Below are 27471 nucleotides of genomic sequence, written 5' to 3' on the forward strand. Positions count from 1 at the left end.
TTATCATTTCCTAGCACTTTCTCCTCCAAGTTACTGCCTCACTTCTTCCATACCATTCTGATATCTCTCCTCATTGCTGCCATTCCCATTAGTTGCCCATGTTCCATCCTGCACCCCAGGGTTCATACTGCCCTACCTATTTCTCAGGCATTGAGCTTTAACCAATATGTGTAGGTCTAAGGTGCATCTGGTGCATCTTCATCATTTCTTCTAACATATCAAACTTCTGCTTTTCCCCTGGGGTGAAGGACTTATGGATGTTGATGATGAGTGTAAGTGGCTGGCTGCCATCATTGGGATTCTGTCATTGCCCCAGTCTCTATAGGTGAAATACTGACAGACAGTACTGGGTATAACCTCTCCAGTTTGAGGGTACTTTCCCACTTGTTAGCTCCCTGGTCCAGCTCATCCCATTTCCCTCATCACCTTCCTCAGCAGTTACTTTCATGACTGCTGTCCAGTGAGCATCCAGACGCTGGACCTTGTCCCATTTACCTTTAAGTCTGGCCAGATGCCTGACTAATACCTTTTTTGTATTGTTCTAATGGTTCTGCCTGTTTTTCACCCACCTCTCTCTCTCTCTCTCTCTCTCTCTCCCTCTCTGTGTGTTCTAACTGTTCCTGCAGTCTGTCCAGTTCTACTAGTAAACTGTCTTGTTATTCTTTGTATTCATCTGTTTCCCTCTGTAGCTCTACGATTTGTACATTATATGATCCCAGGCACTCCGTGTTAACTCTTACAAATTTACATGACATAGAATGACTGCTGCTTTAACTTCCTTCTTCTTTGCTGGTCTTCTCCAAGCCTGTCAATGTTCCTTCAGGCTGCAGGACTTAATCCACCTGGCTTTGTCTATTCCCTGTTCAACCTGCTCAAGTTTATGGATTTCTCTGTGAGTTTTCACTTCATTATGTGGAAATTTTAATGTTTCTGCACTATTGTCTGTCTTAGGCTTTGATTCTCAGGTCTTGCAACACGTAGTCAGACACACACAAACAATTCCCTGAACCAATATACACACTACACATATCGTCTGACATCCCAATCGGTACCTCCCTCACTACCCCAGTGTTCCCAGTAGCCACACTGTATTTAATCAGTTACCCTCTGCATGGGCACACCCTCTGGATTCCCAAAAACATCCTCTGCACTACCCAGGTGTTCTCAGTAGCCACACTACACATAATCAGTTACCCACTGAATGAATATACATGCATCCTTTGGCTTCCCAAATGGTCAGTAACCACCTTTCATAACTGTCTCAACAAACTAATCAGCATCACCTAGTGGACGCTCCCTTACACAATTCATAGGGACCTACACACACACACACACACACACACACACACACACACACACACACACACACACACACACACACACACACACACACACACACACACACACACACACACACACACACACACTCACCCCCCCCCCCCCATATCTACCAGTTCAGTCCTCCGCTATGACCTTTCATACTTTCATACTCTGCAATCCCGTGGTCATTGACCTAAACATATCTAAGTAAGGATTCAAAGTTCAAAGTAAAACTTATTATCAGAGTACATATATGCTACCATGAACAAGCCTGAGTTTCTTTTTACTGCAGGCAAACTCAGCAAATACGTAGAATATTAACTGTGAACAAGAACAATACACAAAAAACTGTGCAAATGCAAATATAAATGTATAACAATAAAAAATGAGACAATCAAATGGCATGCTCAAAGAAAAGAATACTCACCCCCTTGGACCTCTGAAGTCACTGGCCACACTGAGGATCTTGAATGTATGCTGGACAGGCCCCCAAATGTTATGACTGAAGTCACTGGAGGGACACTGCATCTGGTGATGTAGAAACCTTTATTCAGCACAACAAGCAGACATCATTCTGGAGACACTCTTGGTGGAGGCTCACAAACCCAAAGGTACATTACATTTTTATACCCTTAAGATAAAAAAAGTAACAGAAGGTGATTTAATACAATTTCAATAGTTACAATAACATTGTTGTCATCAATAATTTGGATTGACAAATAGTCTCATTGAGATACGTAGTGGAAGCATACTGTAATTGATAAGACACTTCTGAAGTTGTATATGCTTTTTGGAGAAACTAGCACAAATATTAATTACATAGAAACATAGAAAACCTACAGCACAATACAGGCCCTTCAGCCCACAAAGCTTGCCAAACATGTCCTTACCTTAGAAATTACCTAGGGGTTGCCCATAGCCCTCTATGTTTTTAAGCTCCATGTACCTACCCAGGAGTCTCTTAAAAGACCCTATCGTTTCCGCCTCCACCACCGTCGCTGGCAGCCCATTCCACGCACTTACCACTCTCTGAGTAAAAAACTTACCCCTGATATCTTCTCTGTACCTACAGCACCCAGGATCAGGAAGGATTTAAGGTAAAAAGCAAAATCTTTTCATGTGTGCAAAGATTTGTGAGGCTATAGAATGTACTTCAAAATTTAATGAGTAAAGCAGAGACCATGCAAACAGTGGACTGAAAATCAAGTCACTGTGGATGTCACAAATCATTAATAGAAGCAGAAAATGCTGGGATGCATGGCAGTTGCAACTGTATTAAGAGCAAATATTTCCGGATAATGATGCTGTAGTCAAATCGGAAGAGTTCAAAAACAAAATTACTTTAAGTTTCAAAGAGAAGACAAAGAGAATGCCTGTGATGGAATTGGAACCAAGGTTGTCCATGTAACACAATTGCTTTGGTACTGTCTAGCTCATCACAGCTGATCTGTCTGGCGTCACATAAATAGAAGGAGATGAATGAGAGTAGTTAGAAAGAGGAAAAATTAGCAAACAATGGACTGGGACTGGGAGACACAGAACACAATGGTTGCTGAAAACATGACAGAGAAAATGCTGAGCAAGTCCAGCATTCTCCAGTTAATAACTGACAGAGTAAGTCCCTTCCTTCAGTAACGTCCCACCATCAAACATGTCACAAGTCAGGGACCTAATTTCCTCAGGAAATCTTCCCTTCACACCTTCCAGCCTTATATTCTCCCAGTCCTGCACAGCCCACTTCTATCTCCTGTCCAAAATCTATATGTTGATAAGGTACTCCTCAGCCTTCTTTTTCCTCCAAGACAGCCAATCTATCCAAAATATCCCTAAATACAAAACCCCTCAGTTGCAACAACCTCCTTGAGAATATTTTCTGCATAATCGCTAGCTGAATCATATCCGTCCTATAGTGTGGATCAGAATTGCATGTGATTACTCTGGATGCAGTCTCATCAATGTTTTGGACAGCTGTAACACTTATGGCCCAAACAATGAAAGTGTGCCATACGCCTTCATCTCCATCCTATCTACCTGTGTCACCACTTTCAGGCAACTATGCACTTGTAAACCTAGATCTCTCAGTTCTACAATTCCCCAGGGCCTTGTCATTCACTATCTATATCCTGGTTTAACTTACCAAACTGCATCATGTGTTGGATTTAGACAGTTGTCAGACAGGTTGCTTTTTACCCTACTGGTGATGTTACAATGGTTATCCTGCTCAGTGTAAGGCAACGACAGCTCCTCCAAACTCACTTTCGGTATAGATGCACCACATGCTGTGTGCTTAGCTCCCTGGTCTATTCACTTATGTTTGTCAGGCTAAGAACAGCTATAATGCCATATTTAAGTCTGTTGACAACAATACTGTAATGGCTGTCTCAAAGTGGTGACCAGTTGGCATATAGGAGTCAGATTGAAAATCTAGTTGAATGGTGCTACACAACAACAACTCAATGTGAGCAAAACCAAAGAGATGATTATTAACTACAGGAGGAGGAAAGTGGAGGTTGATGAGCCAGTCCTCATCAAGGGATCAGGGGTGGAGAATGCCAGTAACTTTAAATTAAATTTAAATTCACTTCAGAGATTCTGTCCTGGGCCCAGCATGTAAGTGTAATTACAAAGAAGCCATGGACATGCCTCTACTTTCTTAAGAATTTGCACAGATTCAGCATTGTTAGGGCATATTTGGAGTTATGTGATTATAGCAGATATTAATTCAAGCAAGAACCAGGCTTCAATTCTTATTGGAAAAGTAAAGAAGTTCAGGAAACTTGCAATTAGCCTTCAAGTTGTTTTTGTAAATTGCAAGCAGTACTTTGAAGTTAAAACCATAAGCTGCTCCACAGACTAAGAGATTGCCAATGCAGAGCCAAGTGTTAAAACATTGGCATTGTGCAATTGGCTTGCATCAAACCAGGCAACATGGCTAAATTATTTGCACTATTGTGACTTGGGTGAAAGCTGGCAGACCACATGGATGTTGTCACTTAGCGTTTCAAACATGTTCACGGGTATAGGCAATCAATAGTTTTTGTGTACTCTGAGACAGCTCTGACAACTTAATTTTGGGTGTCTGGCTCTCCATCTTCAGAAGCTTTTAGACTTTGTGTGAATTAATTTGTGACAAAGGTGTTTGAGCATTCTGAGGTGTCTGTCACTATAGAAATGTAATTCAAAGGATACATTGTCAACCCAAAATATTGAAGGAAATAATGCCATTGTAACTATTCAAACTGTTTGAATCACCTACTGTTACCTTGGATATTAAGGGTATAAAAACTGGATACATCTTTGCGTTCGTGAGCCTGTACTGAAGGTACCTCCAGAAGAATGCCAATGTGTTGTGCTGAATAAAGACTTCTATATCACCACCTTCAGTGTCTCTCCGCTGACTTTGATCACAGACAACACATTTGGGGGCTCATCTGGGATATGTCATGACCTATTGTGTGGCCAGCAATCTCAGCAGTCTCAGTGGGTGAGTATTTTTAAGAGTAGCACCCCATGCTTAGATCTTTTTAGATTGGTGACCATGGGCTCGCAAAGAGCAAGACAGAGAGCTGAACTGGTAGATATAAAAGTGTGGAGTGTGTGCATGTGGGTTTGCATAAGGGACCAGCTATCACACAGTTTAGGATAGCTTTGTGAAACAGTGCCATCAGTTGTGAAAGGTGGTTACTGACCTTTTGGGACACCAGAAGGGTGCATGTATACTTGCTTGACAGAATTGTATAGTGGTATACATATGAGTTTCGTTGTGTGTTTTAGAATAAGTTTGAAACTTTGGGGTGAGAGTCTTTTTATATGGGAGGAAATTCAACAGGCATCATGAGATCAGTGACAGTAAGTAGAAGATAGCAGAGTATATACTCTGTGGTTTTAAGTATTTACTATTTAATTTTTATCCATCCTTTATATTTTGCTTAATATGGGAATTAGTTTGGAGATATTTGAGGTAGAAGTTATACCCAGGTAGGCACCTATTGAGGTTAAACTACAGCAGGTCAAAAATCTGATGAGGCATCAACCATCTCAACCTTACATCTCCTCTCTTTGCTGAGCACTTACGCTCCATGTGCCAGAGAAAGCGTGATCTCCCAGTGGCCACCCATTTCAATTCTACTTCCTATTCCTATTCCAGAACGTCAGTCAATGGCCTCCTCTACTGCTGTGATGAGGCCACACTCATGTTGAGTTCTGTCTGCATAGCTGATGGCATGAACATCGATTTATTGAACATCTGGTAATGGCCGCTCCCCCTACCTCTCACCTTATATCCTTACCTGCCCATCACCTCCCTCTGGTTCTCCCCGTCTTCCCTTTCCTCCATGACCTTCTGTCCTCTCCGACTAGATTTCTTCTTCTCGGACCCTTTATCTCTTTCACCAAGTGACTTCTCAGCTCTTTCCTTCACCTCTCCCAGTTTTACCTATCACCTACTATATTGTACTTCTTCCTCTCCTCCCCCTACGTTTTTATTCTGACCTCACCTCATTTTTCCAGTCCTAATGAAGGGTTTTGGCCCGAAATGTCGACTGTTTGCTCTTTTCCATAGATGCTGCCTGCTGAGTTACTCCAGCATTTTGTGTGTGTTACCTTCATTTCCAGCATCTACAGAGTTTTCAAATGTGTGCATTTCTGGTTGCTTCAGTCCAGGAAGAATGTGGAGGCTTCGAAGAGTGTACATAAGAGGTTTACCGTGATGATGTCTGGATTAGAGGGTATGAGCTATAAGCAGAAATTGTATACAGTTGTATTGTTTTCTCTGCGGGGATGCTTGACAGAATTTGATAAAATTATAGGAGACATAGATAAAGTAGGTAGTCTAAATCTTTTTCCCCAGGGTAGAAATGTCTAATACTAGAGTACACACATGATGAGAATGGAAATTTAAAGGCGATGTCGGGGTGGGGGGGTGGGTGGTTGTGGTAGTGTGTTGTTTTTTTTTTACACAGAGAGTGGTAGATGCCCCTGGAACATAGATAAGGTGGAAGCAGATATGACAGTGGCATTTAAGAGGCTTTTAGATAAAATGAAAGGATATAGATCATGGAGTAGCAAAAGGGATCCATTTAATTTGGTGTTGTGGACTGCTCTTGCGTTGTACTTTTCTCTGTTCCCTCTGATGTCCTGTAACCACCTCACAGAGCTATTGGAAAGTCAGTAAGGTTTAGCTATTCCCACCACAGAAATGGGGATTTAGAACTAAACTAATCTCCAATTTTGACCCATTCTGGAGTATATGACTCCAGACTGGATAGTAATGTAGTTGACAATTGACTGCTTCTGAAATGGCTATTCAACAATGAAAGGCAAAGACAAAAGAGGGGTGGGACTTGCAAGGAACACTCATTCCATTGTTACGAACCCCATAACTGGGTCACTTACCAGCAAAGATAGAGAGGTCCGTTGAAGTCTGATGATACTATTTTTAACAGTATTTATTAGTAAAAAGACACAAAAATAATATCAATGCAAACATACAGATAATACATGTCATCAATACTAAATCTAAAAATGCGGGTATAATAATAATCAGTAAGAAATAAGCTCTATCGTTGTTTAGGGGATAATGTATTGTCCGATGGAAATATAAAAGTCACTCAGTTCATTCAGGCTGCAGCCTTTGGTTGGAGTCAAGAGAGAGATTTTAGAAACTTGCCAGCTTTTCCTTTTTATGATTTCGATCCTTGGAGAGTTCCGTTGGTGTAGCCGGTCCTTTAGCTAAAGCCGTTCTTCCGTGGTAAGGCCCCAATCCCAGGCAAAGGGAAAGGACGCACGCGAGCCCCCCACTGGCTGTCGCTATTTAACGCTGTCACGGGGTTTCTAGCATTTCTCCTGGTACGTCTCTCTCTCATTTCCTGAGTCCCAGACCCGAATTAATAGCGATCTTGCGATTCTCAAAAAGGAGGGGGCTACTTTGTACCCTTCGGCCCCTCAGAGTTGTGGCACATTCGTAACACCATAAACAAGTAATGAAATGATTAAATGGTCATTTACTGGAACCAATTGTATCCCAATTGTTTTCCTACATTACAAGAGATTCCAGTGCCAGTCAAAAATACTTTGAAGTACTTACCTACCTTTAGGTTGTGAAAGGCATTCTAAAATTATTATGATTGTCGATGCTGATATCCTCTTCTACTCAGTCCCCCCCCCCCCCTCAAGGAAAGGGTATGAGCTCATATAAGCTGAAGTCTGCCTTGGAATTTTATTCTGGCGCTGTTATGCAACATGCTGCAACAATGTACACAGCATAAAACTGATACTTCAGGTTTCTATTCATATTTGTGGTCCTTAATGACCTTATTGTTCCCTCTTCGCCACCCCATCTTCCTCCAATAAGTTGATTTGCTGAAATTTTTACTTTGATGTTTCACGTATTGAAAGCACTGCAACATGCCAGAATTGGAACCACTCAGAATGCCACAGCACAGCAGCAGCCAGGAAGAAATCAAAGCTTTCATGATGTCAGCACCCTGCGACATTTGACACACTGAGAGGACTAAGTTGACAGAACTCGGGGGCAGAAACGAGAATGGGTTAGTTCTGTTGCAGAAGTTCTCACAAGATCCAGTGAGAAGATACACACGACTTACTGATCCAGACTTTCAGAACTCAGAATGAAATTCCCAGTGCTAAATATTGGAAGTACTGTATTGGAATTAGAATTAAATATGAGAGTCCCCAATTGCGGACCAGGCCTCACTTCAGTACTGGACTCCTTCAGAAAAAAATCAAAGTGTTTTGTATAATTACTTGCAACGGCTTAAGAGAGCGATACAGCTTGCGGTGCTGCTGCCTCACAGCTTCAGAAGAGAGAGCTCAATCCTCATTTCATAAAAGACCATCAAAAATCTGCAGAGCCTGAAAATCTAAAATAGAAACAGAAAACACTGGGAGAACTTGGCAGGTCAGGGTGCATCTGTGGGAAGTGAAACAGAGCTCACATTTAAGTTAAAAGCTCCTTGTCACCACAGGAAATTTAACTTCAACATCATTTGGGAATTATTCTGATTTAGAGGCATTTCAATTATAATCCTATAGGTCGTAGCTTTGTTCAGTTGGCTGTTCAGCCAAGCCCATACATCAAATGTCTGTACCTGCGGTTATTCTTGTACAAAGTTCAAGGTAAATTTATTATCAAAGTATGTATGTATCAACACAGTCTACTCTGATACTTATTTTGTTTTTATCAGCATTCACAGTAGATACAAAGAAACACAATAGAATGAATGAAATACCAGACACAAAAATGGACAAACAACTAACATGCAGCAGACAGCAAACTGAAAATATAAAAAGAAATGCAACAAATTATAATAATAGCAACACACAAAATGCTGGAGGAACTCAGCAGGTCAGGCAGCATCTATGGAAAAGGGGTATAATCAATGTTTCGGGCTGAGATAAGGGACTCGGCTCGAACTGTTGAGTATACTTGACTTGGCCCGAAATGTCAACTATACCCTTTTGCATAGAAGCTGCCTGGCCTGCAGCATTCCTCCAACACCTTTGTAGCACTGGTCTCATCTTGTGTGCTGGTCGCTGCACTATTTATGAGAAAATCAAATTACATAGTACGAGAATAGGTGCTAGTAGACCATCTGAAGCTTTAGGTTTTGGAAGGAGGCAATGAATAAAAAACACACACTTCTGGAGGCAAGTTTTGCTTATAAAACAAAATATACAAAATATTTACATAAGAACAATTTGAAATTCCAGTCAGTATGTCTACAAATTTGAATATATATATATATATATATATATATATATATATATATATATATTTTTACACACACATAGCTTAACTGCTTTCACAATTCTCCAACATAACTTTTAAACAAAGTAAATCTCTTTTAGTAACTTATCAAAAATCTTTGCAAAAATAATCAGTTCTTGAGAAAATCAAATTCGGATTGTTCAAATGGAAATAAATTTATACACCCAACCGTATTAAATCCTCTATGTTATTAAACATTTTGTTCCTGCGCTAACTCTTCCATCTTGGGTGGCTCGCCATCTTGTTTCTTGTTTTGTTGGATGAAATAGTTGATCATCCACAGAAAGTCAATTCACAATACTTAGTCAAAAAAAACCTGACCCGTATATAACAGGATTACAATCCGTAAGTTTTTATACACATTGTATTTTCTATTTCAAAATAACACAACATCACATTACCATTTCCAAACACTTCTCCATTACACTACTGAACATATTTCACACACAAATTCATACACTCAGAACAGTAGAAGTTTTAACTCATCAAATCCTTAACAGAACTAATTCCCGGTTACAAAGTAGAGATCTTGGACACTCATTTATGCTGACATTGTCTCATTACAGCTGATGCTCATTATAGCTGTAGCTTCAATAGATCTTTTATTGATAGCACCTCTCCTCCAGGGATTTGACCCTGAAGTTTTCGAGTAAATAGGGTAGAGATACTCACTAATAATTCCACTTTTAAAAGTTTATATCTTTAGTTTCTAATAGTTTGCTCTGTTTCTCTCACTTGTCTGCGCACACATCAGCCACGCCTCATTCTCTCATAGCTTTTTTACCCCTCAAAGTTCTTAAAATTTGGTAAACCTCATCTCATCCCTCCACAGGTGGAGCTTTCTAACATTACATCTTTGGGTTTAATTAACCTGGGTTTCACTTGGATTTCCAGCATCTCCATATTTTCTCTTGTTTGAAATAATAGTAATAAATATTATGGAGAGCATGAGTGATAGAGTCCTTGAAAGTTAGTCATAGACTGTGGAACCAGTTCAGTGTTCAGATGAGTGAAATTAGCTACATTGGTTGAGAAGCCTAATGGTTGAAGGGTAATAAATGTTCCTGAACCTGGTGGTGTGGGACCTAAGGTTCCCTACCTTCTTTCTGAAGACAACAGCCAGAAGAATGCATGGCCTGGATGTTGTGGATGGTGGGGATCCTTGATGATGGATGCTGCTTTCTTATGGAAGCACTCCTGTAGATGGGCTCAGTGGTGGGGGGGGGGGAGTGGTGCTGTGTCCACAACTTTTTGTGGGGTTTCTGTTCACTGGCACTGGCATTTCTATACCAGGTCATGATGCAGTCAGTCAGCATGTTCTCCATTGTGCACCCACAGAGGTTTGTCAAAGTTTTAAGTGACATGCCTGTTATGACTGTGAGCAAAGTCATTGGCGAGACACTGAAGCTGGTGATATAAAAGTCTATATTTGGCACAACAAGCAGGCATCATTCCAGAGACACACTCCGTAGAGGCTCACAAACCCAAAGGTACATCACATTTTTGTACACTTAAGATCAAAGGTAACAGTAGGCGATTTAATACAATTTTCAATAGTTACATTGGCTTTGTTTCCTTCAATATTTTGGATTGACAGAATATTCAGATACCTTTGTCACAAAATAATTCACACAAATAGTTTAAAAGCTTTTGGGGCAAAAGTCCCAGACACCCAAAATGAATGTTTTCAGAGCTGTCTCTGAGTCCACAAATGTACAAATATGTACATTTCATATGTACACAAACACTACTGAATGCCTATATCTGTGACTGTGTTTGATATGCTATGTGACACCATCTGTCTGGTCTGCAAGCTTTTACTCAGTCACAATGGTGCAAATTATGATTCCCAAATTGGCTGGTTTGATGCAAGCCAGTTAACACAACCCCATTGTTTTAATGTTTGGCTCTTGTATATGCAATCTCTTAGTCTGTGGAGCAGTCTGTGCTTTTAACTTTAAATTACTGCTTGCAATATATAATAAAACTGAAGGCTAATTGCAAGCTTCCTGAACTTATTTACATTTCCAATAAAATCTGAAGACAGGTTCTTGTTTGAACTAATATCTGCTATATTCACTTGTCTCCAGAAAGCTCATTAGCCGGTAATTCTGTGTAATGACATTGTTACTGGGTGGACTTGATCTCTTGTTCTGTTTGTGAGGGTGACAAGAAGGTGATTCATACAGTTTAACCTGAGTCCAGTGTTTCCACTGGCTGCCTTGCCGGGTTTGTACACAAACACAAGTGCCAGTTGTCAGAGCACCACCTGTGGTCCTACCCACCTGGGAGTGAAACCTGTCTTCTCAGGCTGCTCCCTTACTGTGACTTGGTTGCCTACCGTCTTCTTTCCCTCATGCTCTCTGATCAGCAATATATTGCTGCTGTTTTGTTCGATCGCTCAACGTGTTAACCTGGTTGTAATTGACCTTCACATTTCCATACAGTCTTACTAAATTGGCTCCAGTAGTTTCTTCCTCTCTACTTGCAATTTCTGTTGTCCCATGTTCTTCTGTTGCTCTCTTTACCCCATGATCTGCACACTCATTCCCTTTCTTGTCCTAACTCTCCTGTTTCTAAAGTTTCTTACTTTAATTGCTGCTACCTCTGCAGGCAGTTACACAACTTCTAAAAGTTCTTCACTGTGTTGGGCTCCTAAACTTGGAACTTCCTGACATGATTCACAATCGTTGTCCCTCTCCTTACCCTGCTGGAGCATGCTATCTCCCTGTGAGCTATGATTTCTACATGGGGATCACACAAGTTTGTTGTACCTGTCTTCTCCACGTTAGCTCAAGTTCAAGTTTAATTATCATTCAACTATACATGATTACAGCCAAATGAAACAGTGTTCCACTGTGGCCAAGGTGCAAAGCACATTACCAACAGTCTTATACAGCACAAAGCGCCCATTGTGCATATAACTTTTTGATTGCTCATTACACCACTGGCGATTAGGGCAGCAATGAAGGTCCTCCATCTCTGGTAGTGTTCAGGGCTTCCTTCATCATGTCAGTAGTTTTTTCTCAGTTTTAAAAACTGTCAGTCATGCAAGCCCTGGCTGGAGGCTCAGGAATACCATCACACTCAGGTGTAGAAAGATTCTTCATTGCTGTTTCCAGAACAATTTTGTTTTACCAGTCAGGGTTGTTACCCCTCAGACAAATCCTCAAACCTGGAGAACCAGTGGACTACTCTTAGTCTGACCTCTACCCTTTTGCCTGTTTGACATTGTTGACCATACCAACAGCCAAAGCATAAAGACTTGCCTCCAGTCAACATAGCTCTCCAGGTTACTGAGCCACACATGCTTCCAAACACAACAACAAGATTGTGGTCTTCGTGGGGGATAGCACATATAAAATATATATAATTATAAGTCCCCAAGTGACATGTCTTGTGAATTGATGGAGCATATGAGATCATATTGAATATGAGCATACCCAGAAACCTACAGGAAACTGCGCTCGCTCAATGGATCCATAGAGACAAAGAAAAGTGCAACACAGAAACAAGCCTTTTTTTTTACCCGTCTAGTACATGCCAAACCATTTAAGCTACCTAAACCCATTGACTTACACCTGGACCATAGTCCACCATACCCCTAGCATCCATGTACCTACCCAAACATCTCTTAAACGTTGAAATCAAGCTCACATGCACCACTTACATTGACAGCTCGTTCCAAACTCTTATGCCCCTCTGAGTGAAGTTTCCCATCATGTTTCTCTTAAACTTTTCACCTTTCACCATTAATCCGTGACCTCTAGTTGTAGTCCCACCCAACCTCAACTGAAGAAACCTGCTTGCATTTACCCTATCTATACCCCTCATAATTTTCTATACCTCTATAAAAATTTCCCCTCAGTCTTCTATGTTCCTAGGAATAAAGTCATAACCTATTCAATCTTTCCTTATAACTCAGGTCCTCCAGACCCGGCAACATCCTTGTAAATTTTGTTTGTACTCTTTCAACCTTATTTACATCTTTTCTGCAGGAAGGTGACCAAAGCTAAACACTATACTCAAAATTAGGCCTCACCAACATCTTATACAACTTAAACATAACAACTAATTTCCTGTGCTCAGTACTCTCATTTATGAAGGCCAATATGCCAAAAGCTTTCTTTACCACTCTATCTACCTGTGCCAGCACTTTTAATGAATCATGAACCTGTATTCCCAGATCCCTTTGTTCTTCCACAACTCCTCAGTACCCTACCGTTCACTGTGTAAGACCTACCAGGCTGGTCCTACTGAAATGCAACATCTCGCACTTGTTGCCATCTGCTGTTTTTCGGCCCATTTTTCCAGCTGGTCTAGATCCTGCTGCAAGCTCTGATAGTCATCCTTGCTGTCCACTACAGCCCCAATCTTGGTGTTATCCACAGATTTGCGTATCCAGTTAACCACATTATCATTCAGATCATTGACATAGATGGCAAACAACAGAGCCAGCACTGATCCCTGCAGCTCTCCCCTAATCACAGACCTCCAGTCAGCGAGGTAACCATCTGCTACCCCTCTCTAGCTTCTCCCTCAAAGCCGTTATCTAATCCAATTTACTACCTCATTTAGAATGCCAAGCAACTGAACCTTCTTGATCAACTTCCCATGTTGGACTTTGCCAAAGACTCTGCTATAGTCCATGTAGATAACATCCACTATCTTGTCTTTGTCAACTTCCTGGTAACGTCCTTCTTAAGACTGGTTAGGCATGACTTACCATACACAAAGCCATGCTGACTATCCTTAATCAGTCCATGTCTACCCAGATACTTATATATTCAGTCTCAAAGAATAAATTAATATAACTTTCCCATTATTGATGTCAGACTCACCAGCCTATAATTCCCTGGCTTATTTTTATAGCCTTTCGTAAATAACAGAACACTATTAGCTGTTCTCCAATCCTTTGGTACCTCACCTGTTGCTAAGGACAGTTTAAATATCTCTGCTAAAGCCCCTGTAGTTTCTGCACTTGCATCTCACAGAAGAACACCTTGTCAGGCCCCATGGATTTATCCACCCTGATTTGCTTTAAGACAGCAAACACCTGCTCCTCTGTAATCTGTATAGGGTCCACGCCCTCGATGCTGCATTGCCTCCTTTCTGTAGACTCTGTTCATTTCCTGAGTAAGTACAGATGTACTTTGCTCCATGCATAGATTACCATTCTGATCTTCCAGAGGACAACTTTTGTCCCTTGCAATCCTTTTGCTCTTATTATTTCTGTAGAATCCATTAACACTCTCATTCACCTTGTCTGCTAGAGCAATCTCGAGCCTTCTTTTAGCCCTCCTGATTTCTTTCTTAAGCGTTCTCTTGCATTCCTTATACCCCATAATTACTTCATTTGTTCCTACTTGCCTATATCTGCAATGCATCTCCTTTTTATCTTCTTAACCAGGGCCTAAATATCTCTTGAAAACCAAAGTTCCCTAAACCTGTTATCTTTACTTTTTATTCTGAGAGGCATTTACAAGCTTTGTACTCTCAAAATTTCACTGTTGAAGGCCTCCCACTTACCAAGTACACCTTTGCCAGAAAACAGCCTGTCCCAATCCACACTTGCCTGGTCCTTTCTGATACAGCAAAGTTGGCCTTTCTCCAATTTAGAATCTGAACTCGCAGACCAGACCTTTCTTTTTCCATATTTACTTTGAAATTAGTGGCGTTATGATCACTAGATGCAAAGGCTTTCGTCAACTGCCCTGTCTCATTTCCTAATATCACATCAAGTATTGCACACTATTTCATTGGGACTTCTATGTACTGATTAAGGAAACTTTCCAGAACACATTTTTCAAACTCTGTCCCATCTAGTCCATTTACAGTATGGGATTCCCAGTCAATATATGGAAAGTTAAAATCATCTACTATAACAACCTTGTGTTTCTTGCAATCGTCCGCATTCTCTCTACAAATTTGTTCCTTTAAATCCCGCAGACTGTTGGGTAGTCTTATAATATAGCTCCATTAAAGTGGTCACACCTTTCTTATTCCTCAGTTCCACCCATAAGGCATCACCAGATGAGTTCTTTAGTCGGTTCTAACATTTTCCCTGAATAGAAATGACACTCCTCCCTCTTTAATCCCTCCCTCTCTTGTCAGATATAACACAACTGAACCCAAGAATATTGAGCTGCCAGTCCTGCCTCCTCCTGCAGCCAAGTCTCACTAATGACTACAATATCATAATTCCATGTGTTGATCCATGACCTGAGCTCATCTGCCTTTCCTACAATGCTTCTTGCATTGAAATATATGCAGCTCAGAACATTACTCATACCATACTCTATTTTTAGATTCCTGACTTTGAGGTTCTAACAACATTTGACTCTGCTATCTGTTCTGGTTCTCTGGTTTCCATCCCCTTGCAACTCTGGTTTAAACACCCCCCCCCCCCCCACCACCCTCATGTGGCATTAGCAAACTTTCCCGCTAGGGAAACTCAAGTTACTGAGGCTGACTCATGGGCAAGGGTAGATCAGTTTTCAATACTAATAATCCTGTGCTCAGTAACATTTCACATTGTTAGCCCCCTAATAAAACTCTTCTGTATATCTGTGGGTGACCAGTACTGCCAATCAAGGCTGCCACCAGCCGTTTGTTCGACCTGGATGCTGGCCTTACCAACTCAAGTCAGACTGTTGTGGATTCTGCCTGTTTTGGTGGGTGACTTTGACTCCTTCCTCCCTTTTTAGGGCACTGCCTTCAACTATGGCCTGAGAAACCACAGCTGTAACAGATCACCTCCTTTACCTGCTGAGCTCATCCAGCATTTTGTGTTTGACAACTCCCAATTCTTTTTTGAGAAAAAAACTCTAGAGCCTTGGTGAATGCCTTTTCTGATAGGGGAGAGGAACACACAACCCTTTATCTCATATTAGACGTAACTCTTGTTGCAATACTCAGTCTTCAGCAGAGCACTTTATGTTCTCTGAGTGAAATTCTCCTCTCCTTTGTGAGGATCATAGTGACTCAATGTATTTTTGTGCCAAATATTGCATAACTGTGCCAGCATTATATTCCGAGCCCTGGCCCATTAGCTGCTGAGGTAAGACAGTAGAGGTTCACAATATCAAATGTATGGCATTGAACTTTGCTGATATGAGCGTCACTGGAAAGGCCAACCTTTGTTACCTAACTGTATATCTCTATGTGCCTGAAGTAAATGTCTTACTGTGGATGTCCGTGAGACTTCTGCTCTATCCTTTAATTGTGATATTGTTTGCTAAGCTGCTAAGTTTGTTTTCAAAACACAGCTGCCACATGTAAGATCATAAACAGATGCAAGTGAGCTTCCAACTAACTGTTCGTTTAACTACTAGTCATAAATGAGATTTAGCCTTCAGTTCTTAACATGTAAATGGAAAGCAGTAATCAGCTCGGTTAAAACAAAATATTATCTATAGAGCGGCTTTGAAGGTGCTCTTTCTACAAGAAGCAGATGCTAGCCACTGTACCTGCTTTATTGTTCAAGGTAGGTTGTTTAATGTGGATTGTTTCAAATAGAGAAGCTGACTCTTAAGTTACTTAGTACAAGGAAGTGTTAGGGCATATTCTGGAATTAGGGTGCAGAGCAAATATTAATTTCAGCAGCAACTAGTCTTTAGACCAGGAAGTGGATTGCAGATTTAATTTAAAAAGCAGCTCAGAACAATAGTCAAACTGGAGCTGCAGACTGGGGTTGATCATCTGAGATGTCTGCACATGCATGAATGCAGCTGGACAGATGATGGGGATTAACATTCATTTTGGGTGTCTAGAATGTTGGGAGTATTTGAAAATTATATGTGATTCAAAGGAAACATTTTAAGATACATTGTAACTATGGAATTGTCCTGCTGTTACCTTTGATCTTTGGCATATAAAAATAGCATGTAATATTGGGGCCAGGGAGGCCTCTTCTTCTAAGCGTGTCTCAAATATGTTGCTTGTTTTGTGTGCTGAATAAAGATTTATATCTTACCAGCTTAAGTGTTTCCTGGTGATTTGGTTCACAGTCACAAGAAGAATCTTGCAGAATAGTTGGATAGTATCATTTATCATATCAATAACTGGTATGTTTATAGTTGCAAGATTTTATATACTCAAGCATTAATTGTGAACTCTGAATATTATGCTGAGGTCTATATCTCCAAAAATGTTTTTTAGACCATTTGAGTTAAAAGGATATCTGAGGAAATATCATATATGTGCATACCCATCCAATTGGGTGGAAAAGTGTATACAGTAGATATAGTGAGCAGTTCAGGCTCATTAGGAATGGGATAAAGAATATCAAGCAACATGATAGAAACATGGGGTGAACAAGAATCCATTCCTCCAGCTTTGGTTTCTACAATAGACAATTCGTTGTATGCATCGTGGTATGTCCTCTTAGTTTATTGGAATGTACCTGTGACTTGGAAATCCATTGAGTTTAAGAAATCGTTTGTGCTTTGTGCATTGCCCTTTATGTTTATGAAACCATTTGTGCTTTGTGCATTATATTTAATGTTTAATAAATGCTATGTTTTTTAAGAAGTGCTTTGAGTTTTAGAAATAGTTTCTAATTTCAATATGTTTTATAATGATTCAATGATTTTAGATAAATCTGCATTTTAAATGTGTTTTAAGAGTGTTGTTTGGATTTAAATGTGTATCACTATAAATAAATGAACTGTGTTTTAAACTACTTTGTTAGCTGGAAGTATATTTGCCTTGGTAGGGAGAGGGGACCCACTGTTCAAACAGTGGGTATTGGCAGCTAAACTCACCACGGAAAATAAAAAAGGAAGTAAACTAGCTTTTGAAAATTGGGTTGTTACAATATAATCTCCATTTAGTGAGAGTACTCTTGCTATTTGTTTGTATATCCGATGAGGCTTAAAGCCTTTGTTTGAGTTTAGAACTTGGCGATCAGCAAACCCAATACCATAACATAGTAAGAGATTTGACCTTGGACAACATCCTCTTCTCCACTCCTGTGGGTTTAATAATAGTGCCCATTAAACTGCACACATTATGTACATTACTGCATGCAAACAGCATTGATACCTGACATGCATTCAAGTTCAATGCTCCAAAGTGCTTCCAAGGGACAGTCAGACTTAAATAAATATTTTCTAGTTTCTCAGAGTTGTACAGTATTGAAAGAGGTCATTCACCCCACAGTCCACACTAACTATCAAACACCCTTTACACTAATTCCATTTTATTCTCCCATCAGCTATCCCAGATCTGCCACTGACTGAGGGGCAATTGATTGTGACCCATGAACCTACCAACTCACATATCCTTGGGATATGGGAAGAAACTGGAGCAACCAGATTGTCACATGGTCATTGGGAGAATGAACAACTTCCAAGGCACCAGAGGTCAGGAATAAACCTGAATCATTGAAGCTCTGAGAAAGGAAATCTACTGACTGCACTTTTGGCCATCCATGACATTGGCACTTGGAACAAAGCACCCTGCTGTGGTGAATGCCTGGAGGCTTGAAGCTTCTTGGTTGGTCTTTAAGAAATGTGATAGAACCCTAAGAATTTACACCATTGGGAAAAAAATAAAATCTTTTAGTTTTTAATGTAACTCCTAGTAGAATCCCTTTAATGAATGCTGCCATTAATTAGTGTGACCCCTTAACCCTCAGCTTGGGAAAAGTAAACAGATTGTGACTACTGACCAGTTTATAAAAATGAGATTAATATAATTCTAAGTAATAGGATCAAGCCAGTCTAGTTAATGTTCAGATTATTATAGAGTAGAACAAGCAGAGGGACTGAATGTCCCTCTCCTAATCCAATGTTTCTGGATCTGTTAGATAATTTATCTTATACTTTCAGCAAATGGTAATTCAAGCTGTTGGTGTTTTTTAATAACTTTTCTTCTTGTTGAACTTCAAGATTATAAATCCAGAGACAATAACATAAATCATTTTCCCCAGAGCTGCACGTCAATGAGGTGGAAGGAAGGGGAAGTGACCAGAGTTTGAACAGCAATGTCAGTTTGCCCAGTGTGCAGGAGGGGACGTTCTACTCTGAGAGGTCAGTGGCCAGCTGGGCAGTTTCCTTTGAACGGCTTCTGCAGGACCCTGCTGGTGTGCAGTACTTCACAGTAAGTATTCACCAACCTTCATTGTTAACCACCTGACACTCACCTGCCAGACAGACTTTATGCTATGGAACTTCCTGCAATGCCAGGATCATTTTGGGTTCTTTGCTCTTCAGCCTGGCTCCTTATCACTTCCTGTTTCATCCATTGTTGCATCCAACAGTTGGGAGGCGCTTATGGACTTTTTACACAAATATCAACACAGTTGTTCAGCTAAATTGTTTTCTTTTATTCCTTTTCCAAATAAATCACAGGTCTCTATTAGTTAATTCATTCACTACACTGAAATAAGCTCTCATTTTGTCACGTTGGATATTGGCTATTTTTCTACCAAACTCCTCACTTCTGTGAAAGGGGTATAATCTTTCATTGATTCCAGTCTCTTAATAATCTCTACCACCTTTCTGGAATAAAGATGTCTCTTTAGCCTGAATCCAACACACCAGCTTTCTCAGTGTATTACTCCATCTTTGGTCATGCTTATGGTCAAACGTCTGAACAAAACCTTCTTTGATTCATTATCTATTTGCTTTATAGCCCAGATGAAGGGTCTTAAACCAAAACACTGAGAGTCCATTTCTTTCCACAGCTGCTGCCGGGCATGCTGAGTTCCTCCTGCAGTGTATCCCTTTTCCAGAGTCCAGCATCTTTGTATTTTACGTCACTGTCTTGCTTTAGACTTCTTTGAATTACCATGGGAGTGTTTTGTTTTTCTAAGTGATGCTCAATAAAAATGAGTCAGTCTTGATTTTAGATTGGGTGATTTAGAAGTAAGTTAAATCCTAAAGTCTAGTAATTTGTCTTGCATACAAGTGTAGTGTATGTATACACAGGTGCAATGAAAAACTTACATTCAGCAACTTGACCGACACTACAAAGTGATTTAAATTAATTACAAATATAAAACACTAAATAATTCATTGCATAAGTAATCTCCCCCTACAAGTCAGTATTTAGTAAATGCACGTTTGGCAGCAATTTCAACCTTCAGTCTGTGCAGACAGTATCAGCTTTGCAAAGCTGGACACCGCAAATTTCCCCCATTCTCCTTGACAAAACTGCTCAAGCTCTGTGAGATTGCATGGGGATCATGAGTGAACACCCCTTTTCAAGCCCAGCCACAAATTTTCAATTGGATTGAGGTCTGGCATCTGACCTGGCCACTTCCACTTCAGGACAGTAACTTTGACTTTATGCTTGTGGTCATTGTCTTGCTGGAAACAGATTTTCTCCATAAGTCACAGTTCTCTTACTGACTGCATTAGGTTTTCCTCCAGGATTTCCCTGTATTTTGCTGCATTCATTTTACCCTCTACCTTCACAAGCCTGCTATAGTAAAGCATTCCCAAAGCATGATGCAGCTGCCACCATGCTTCACGGTAGGGATGCTGTGTTTTTGATGATGTGTGGTATTTGGATTACATCAAAAATACCATTTAGACTGATGATCAAAAAGCTCAATTTTGGTTTCGTCAAACTATTGAAACTTCCAGCTGACTTCAAAGACTTCCACAAGCCTTCTGGCAAACTCTAGCCAAGATTTGAGTCAACATCAGTCTATGAAAGAGAAGTGGGGTCCAGCAAATCTAGTAGCATTTTCTGGGGTGGGCAGATAACAGGAAACCCTAGTGGGTAGTGTGTATTTGGACTTTCAGAAGGCATTTGATAGGTGTCTCACTATAGGTTGCAGGTTGAGGTAAGGGGACAAGTACTGACATTAATATATCAGTGTTGCTAAAGGATTGGTTAATTGACAGTAAACAGTGCAGAGAAGTGGATCATTTTCCTGGAGACAAGTTGTAACGGGATCAATGCTGGGGCCTCATCTAATAACAATATTAATGATTTGGGAAATTATATGGGGGTGTTTTTTCAAAGTATAGGCCAAATCCAGGCAAAAGGACTCAGGACTGAGAGAGTATCGAAGCAGAAGGGCCCAGATCCGAAAGCAAGGAAAGACTTGAGGTTTAACCGATTGAAGTGCTGGACCAGATTGAAAAGATCAGGATGTCAGGGCTGGAGGAGAAGGATGAGCTAGTTCAGCTCGATGTTCCATGAGGTTTACTTGTCTCTGTATTGTGGCCTGCAACTAACAGGCTCTTAGATTACCTGTAGTGATGACTGTCTTTGTGGCTGTGGACACACTTCCGTGAACTTCAGTCTGATCTTATTTTCTTACTTTTATTGTTTGAAAGATTTGTTTTTTTCTGCACAGTCTTATTTTAATGTGCTCCACTGGGTTTCTTTGTTTTGTAGGCTCTTGTAAGGAGACAAATCTTAGGGTTATATAATGTATACATACTTCGATAATAAATGTACTTTGATTATTGGGTCTGTGACCAATAAATCCACACATGAATGAAATTGGAATTTATTGTCAACAGTTTTTCCTCTAAGAATGTTTTTTAAAAAATTTATTAGCTGTAAGAACTGGATGTTTCTGGCAAGGTATTGTGGCTTCTTAGACCACTTTGGAGGCCATTTCTTGTGGGGAGGAAGCCAAGTACAGGCCAGAACAAATGAAAGTGACAGATATCCTTCCTGTATGATGTTAGTGATCCAACACTTGTTTCGAAAATTTTGTTTCACTATTGCCACAAACATTTTTTCCAGATTTATACAGATACTTGCTTTTAAGTTCTCCAATAGGGAGTTCAATGTATTATTCAAAACATATTTTTGAAGAATGTAAATATTTCAGAACATTCCAGAACTGCTCTTAAGCTGGTGTTACATTTGGAAGTGATTCTAAGCTTGATTAGAAACTCTCTGATCTGTGCATTATGTTGCTGCAAGTGGTTCAGAATTCCATCTTCTGGAGGCCTGGGTATGATGCCCAGTAAACATTTTTGCCTCATCTAAAAGGGCGATGCCTAAACATGGCACTCAGGAATTGAGTTGTTCCTGTTATTTGCTTGATATAGAATCTGTATCCCTCCTTACACTATAAGACTGTCGATCCAGAAGTATAAATCACTCTGTAAAATGTAACTTTTGAATCTGGCTTTAAGTCCATTAATGACCGATTATGCCATGTCAAAGTGCCTTATGTTATTTAAGGTATAGGTACTAAATGCAAGATATTTCTCCAGTGATTGTGATTGGAAAGAGAACGATGTTAAACAGATTATCAGTATAGGTACTAAATGCAAGATATTTCTCCAGTGATAGTGGTTCAGAAGGGAGCGATGTTAAAGAGATTATCTGTTAGGTTATCTGGAACTCCAAAGTGGAATTGTGCTGGTCACCCTCATGAACCTTCCCCATTTTACTGTGACTGATATGTTTCATCTTACCTCAGGAGTTTTTAAAGAAGGAATTCAGTGCAGAAAACATATTGTTTTGGCAAGCCTGTGAACGTTTCCAGAAGATTCCAGAAGATGACTTGGAACAGGTAAGTGCAAGCTTGCTGCATTTGTTTCCCTGCAGCTGCAACTGCGGCTTTCTCTTCTTCTCCAGAGGCCTGGGTTGTGGTTAGAGTAAAGGCTGCCTCTGCCTGCGTAGTCTCTTGAAGTGCACAGCCTTTGAGTTCAGGCCTGAATTATGAAGACCAATTCCTTGTTCCCAAAGTCAGGGGGTCCTCAGCAAGGTGCAGTTTCCCCTTCTTCTTGCCTACTCCCATTTTAGAAACCACAACTGTAAATATTCTGTGTTGGTCTGAAGCCAATCCCCAGCTGTGGTTTGGATGATGTTATCATAGTATGTTTCAATATACTTTACATGGGTGGATCTGTGGTATCCTGATACTCATATAATACAGTGACTATTCAAACAGTCAATCTGCATCAATTAGGGTGCCGTAGACTTAGACACTGGCTAGAGTGGGCATCACAGCAGAGTAGCTGCTTTGCAGCTCTATAAACCATTAACACCCACTGCCCTTCTGTGTGGAGTTTTCATGCTCTCATGGGTTTCCTCCAGGTGGTCTGGTTTCTTCTAGCATCACTAGGAGGTGTGGGGTAGTGGGGTAATTGGCTAAGATCAATTGGGTAGAATCCTGTGGAGGTTGATAGCAATGTGAGGAGACAAGTAACATGGGACATCACTGAGGGAAGGGAATTGCTCTATGAAACTACTTAAACTGGATAGGCTGATATGAACTCCTTCTATGCTAATATGGAAATGATAAGCTTCAGTAATTGGGAGCTTTGAGAAGTAAAGTTCTCAAGTCATCTTATTTTTGTCATTGTCAACTTTTTTATGGACCTTAAATCTCCCTTTGTTTCCACATGTGTTTATTACCTTTTAGAAAATCATCAAGTTGAACATTTTCAAGTGCAAAATGGATAATATTAATCTTCTGCATGTTAATTCTATTTGGCACTGTTTAGCCCACCTGCTTCATGCTTCAAGTACAATTTTCTGCTTTCACCAACACTATTTACTATACCACCTAACTTGCTATAATTAGCAAATGGATATAAGGTTCTCTATTCTTTCAGCTAAAAGAGCTGAAGCCTCAGTACTGTCCAAAAGAGTCCCTTTCTGTCATTTAATTATACCCATTATCATTGTTTCCTTATCTCCTACAGCCCAGCGAGCTGCCTACTCAAGTCAGAACACCTTTGCCAATTATGTATGCAGCCTTATTAAATGTGTTTTGCAAAACGATATAAACAACACATAGGTACCCCTGCAGTGACTCCATTAGTGACCTCAAAACACTCAGCTGGTTTTCCAGGCATTCCAAACTTGGGCAAGGCACTCCAAATGCTGGAGGAACTCATCAGCTCAGACAGCATGAAACTGGGCATGAGGCTCTCCAATCACTTCATTGCTCAAGATGCCGCTCGCTCTGCCCCTGAGTATTTCAGGAACCCACTCATAATGATCTATAGATAAAATGTCATATAACTTTCTAAGCATCGCTCAAAGGCACTGGACGAACGTTATATGATGCTTCAGATTTCCAGCATCTGCAGTCTCTCTTTAATTCTCTAATTTACGTGTCTAATGCTTCTTAAATAATGGAATGGAACTAGGAATTTCTGATCCAGGTTATTTCCTGAATTGGGGTAAATATTGTTTACCTTTTAAATCTCTGGAATTAAAAGTGTCAGACCTGATTCCTTCCACAAACAAGAGAAAATCTACAGATGCTGGAAATCCAAGCAACACACACAGAATGCTGGAGGAATAACAGAGTGACAACACCATCACCAGCAATTCAAGTAGGTTGACTCTGTGGTTAAGAAGGCATACAGAGCATTGGCCTACATCAACCGTGGGATTGAGTTCAAGAGCTGGGAGGTAATCTTACAGCACTATAGGACCCTGGTCAGGCCCCACTTGAAGTACTGTGCTCAGTTCTGGTCACCCCACTACAAGAAGGATATGTAAACTATAGAAAGGGTGCAGAGGAAATTTACAAGGATGTTTCCTGGATTGGGGGCATGCCTTATGAGATACGTTGAGTGAACTCGGCCTTTTCTCCTTGGAGTTTCGGAGGATGAGAGGTGACCAGATAGAGGTGTATAAGATGATGAGAGGCATTGATCATGTGGATAGTCAGAGGCTTTTTCCCAGGGCTGAAATGGCTAACACGAGGGGGCATTGTTTTAAGGTGCTTGGAAGTAGGTACAGAGGAGATGTCAGGGGTAAGTTTTTTTACGCAGAGAGTGGTGAGTGCGTTGAATGGGCTGCCGGCAATGATGGTGGAGGCAGATATGAAAGGGTCTTTTAAGAGACTCCAGGACAGGTACATGGAGCTTAGAAAAACAGAGGGCTATGGGTAACCCTAGGTAATTTCTAAGGTAAGTACATGTTCAGCACAGCTTTGTGAGCTGAAGGGCCTGTATTGTGCTGTAGGTTTTCTATGTTCCTATGTTTAACTCAGCAAGCCAGGTAGCACCTATGGTAAAGAGAATACTCGATGTTTCAGGATAAGATGCTCCATCAGTCCTCTTTTCCATAGATGCTGCCTGGCCTGCTGAGTTCCTCCAGCATTTTGTGTGTGAGACCTGATTTCTTCCCTGGATTCATTTTAGTTTTCTGGACATCTATGTTATTTGACCTACTATGAAGATTGATAACTTGAATGACTTGTTACCACATTGACTAGCTAAAGCAATTAGCCTTGTTACAGTCAGAGAAAATTTGATATGGTGAGGGAAAACTATTTTCTGATTAATAATTGCTTCTTATTTGTTTGACTTCCACATACTGTACATATACAGAATAGCATTGCTTTGACCTAACTCTTTTTGTCCTGTGTTCAGCTTTCACAGATTGCTGGTGAGATTTACAGCACATACCTCTCCAGCAGCTCCCTCTGTCCTATCAACATTGACAGTCAAGCACAGCTTGAGGAGGATATCCTTAATGACCCCCGGTCGGATATGTTTAAGGCACAGCAGCTTCAGGTACCATCTACCCATCTTCATCTCACTCTGCTTTATGACCACATATCAAGCTATTAATAGATTAAGCTGCCTTTCATATCTGCAGTCTTCAGAGCCAATACCTTCAGGAGGTGCTTGTATGAAAAATTCTGCTTGCTACACACATAACTTGCCCGGTCGTTAAGAGTACTGTATTCTGAATATCTTTAATTTATACTGCTTTTTCTTCTCAAAATTTTTGGAAGTACTTCTAGAACGTAATCACTGTCAACTTCAGGCACACAGTTTGTACAGTGAGGTCCAACAAATAACAACCAGATAACATCCAGTTAATCTCCTTTACTGGTGATTTTGAAATGTTCCATCAGATCTCCTGGTAGTCACAGTTTGTTCCAACTCTACATTTAACTCAACTACCTTATCACTGGTAATATTCAAAATCTTCTATACCCTGAGCCATGGGACAAAAGATTGGGAGTAAACAATTTAATTCCTAAAGTCCGTTTTTCATCTTTTAATGAATTAATGACTAATCTGTTAAACAATTCAATACATTGCCCTTGGCTTATATCACTGAAAATATTTGATAGCTAAATTAGTGAGTATTAAATTTAAATTTAATAATTGATCTAACATCAATAAACCTTTGCTAACCCTCTCAGAATTCATTTCTGTTTCTCCAAGATTATTTCTTCCACTTCCACACTCTAGTGAGTATTAGCTCAATTACTTATATTTTCCTGATGAAAGTCTCTTCACCCTAGGAATCAGTCTTCTCTGCAGCAGACAACAAGGGGCTGGAGGACTCGTTGGTTCGAGCAGCGTCTGTGGATGCAAACAGATGGTCAATGTTTCAAGTCAATGCATCAGCACTGAAATGTCGACCATTCTAAAGCCTCCACAGGTGCTGCTTTACCCACTGAGCTCCTCAGTGGAAGTTTTTTGCTCCTAATTGCAGCATCTGCAATGGGCTCTGCTCCATTCTGTTCATTTGCACTTGTCATTGTATTTGTTGTTGTATTTATTATCACTTCACCTGAGCAAGGAATTTTATTTCACCCTGGTGTACATGACAATAAATAAAACTGAAAATCTCTCCACAGATCTTTAACTTGATGAAATTTGACAGCTACACCCGATTTGTGAAGTCCCCACTTTACCAGCAATGCGTGCTGGCAGAAGTTGAGGGTAGACCTCTCCCTGGTATGATCTCACGGCAAGGAAGTCAGTTGTTTGATCAAAAACCTGACCAGGAAAGCTCCAAGAAGGTAAGGCTCTGGTTTCTAACATGGGATAACGTATAGAATGGCATGACCTTTGACCTACAATGTCTTTAATTGTTTCACTGAAAGAAAACCTTTGCGGTTCTATCCTTTTAGCTCACAACGGGGACATACCAATTTTCAAATTCCATTGCACAGAGGGTGAGCTCATAATGGTAACTCCTTGGGTTTGACATGAGATATGAACTGGTCTAGAGTTGAGCTTATCTCCAATCATTCTCTGTTCGGTATCCCCTCTATTGGGAGAGTCATGAACAAGGTGACAGAGCTAGGACATAAAGTACTAGAAAGATAAGACAATTAAAACTGAGGAGGGTAGAATTCTTTTCTCTCACAGTGTGGTAGATTTTTGGAATTCTCTGCCCTTGAGTGGTGAAGGTCAGATTACTGCATATATTTAATGCTGGAAGCAGCTAAAGATGGAAGAATTGAGGGTTTGTGGAAACTAGAACAGAAGAGGAATAGAGACAAGTAGAAATCAGTCATAATCATATTGAAAGATGGAGCAATTTGAGGGGCAAAATGGCTACACCAGTTCCTATTTGCATTCTTGTGTTTTCAGTGCTCAGCAGAAGTTACAAACATACAGTATTTCTGTGGTCAATCATGTACTCCTGCAGGTAGAAACAACCACAGA

General features: G+C 40.4%; 1 protein-coding gene across 3 annotated transcripts in view; it reads left to right on the forward strand.

Moving 5' to 3' along the window:
- LOC140739506 (regulator of G-protein signaling 14-like) overlaps positions 1 to 27471 on the forward strand; it is a 125963-nt gene that overhangs the window by 55405 nt on the left and 43087 nt on the right. For all 3 annotated transcript variants that reach the window (XM_073067866.1, XM_073067868.1, XM_073067867.1), the window contains exons 3-6: positions 19044 to 19213; positions 22512 to 22604; positions 25429 to 25572; positions 26655 to 26819. In XM_073067866.1, coding sequence (XP_072923967.1) covers positions 19044 to 19213; positions 22512 to 22604; positions 25429 to 25572; positions 26655 to 26819 — 572 coding nt within the window. The remainder of the gene's footprint in view (positions 1 to 19043; positions 19214 to 22511; positions 22605 to 25428; positions 25573 to 26654; positions 26820 to 27471) is intronic.

This window comes from Hemitrygon akajei, chromosome 15, assembly GCF_048418815.1.
Source record: "Hemitrygon akajei chromosome 15, sHemAka1.3, whole genome shotgun sequence".
Taxonomy (NCBI): domain Eukaryota; kingdom Metazoa; phylum Chordata; class Chondrichthyes; order Myliobatiformes; family Dasyatidae; genus Hemitrygon; species Hemitrygon akajei.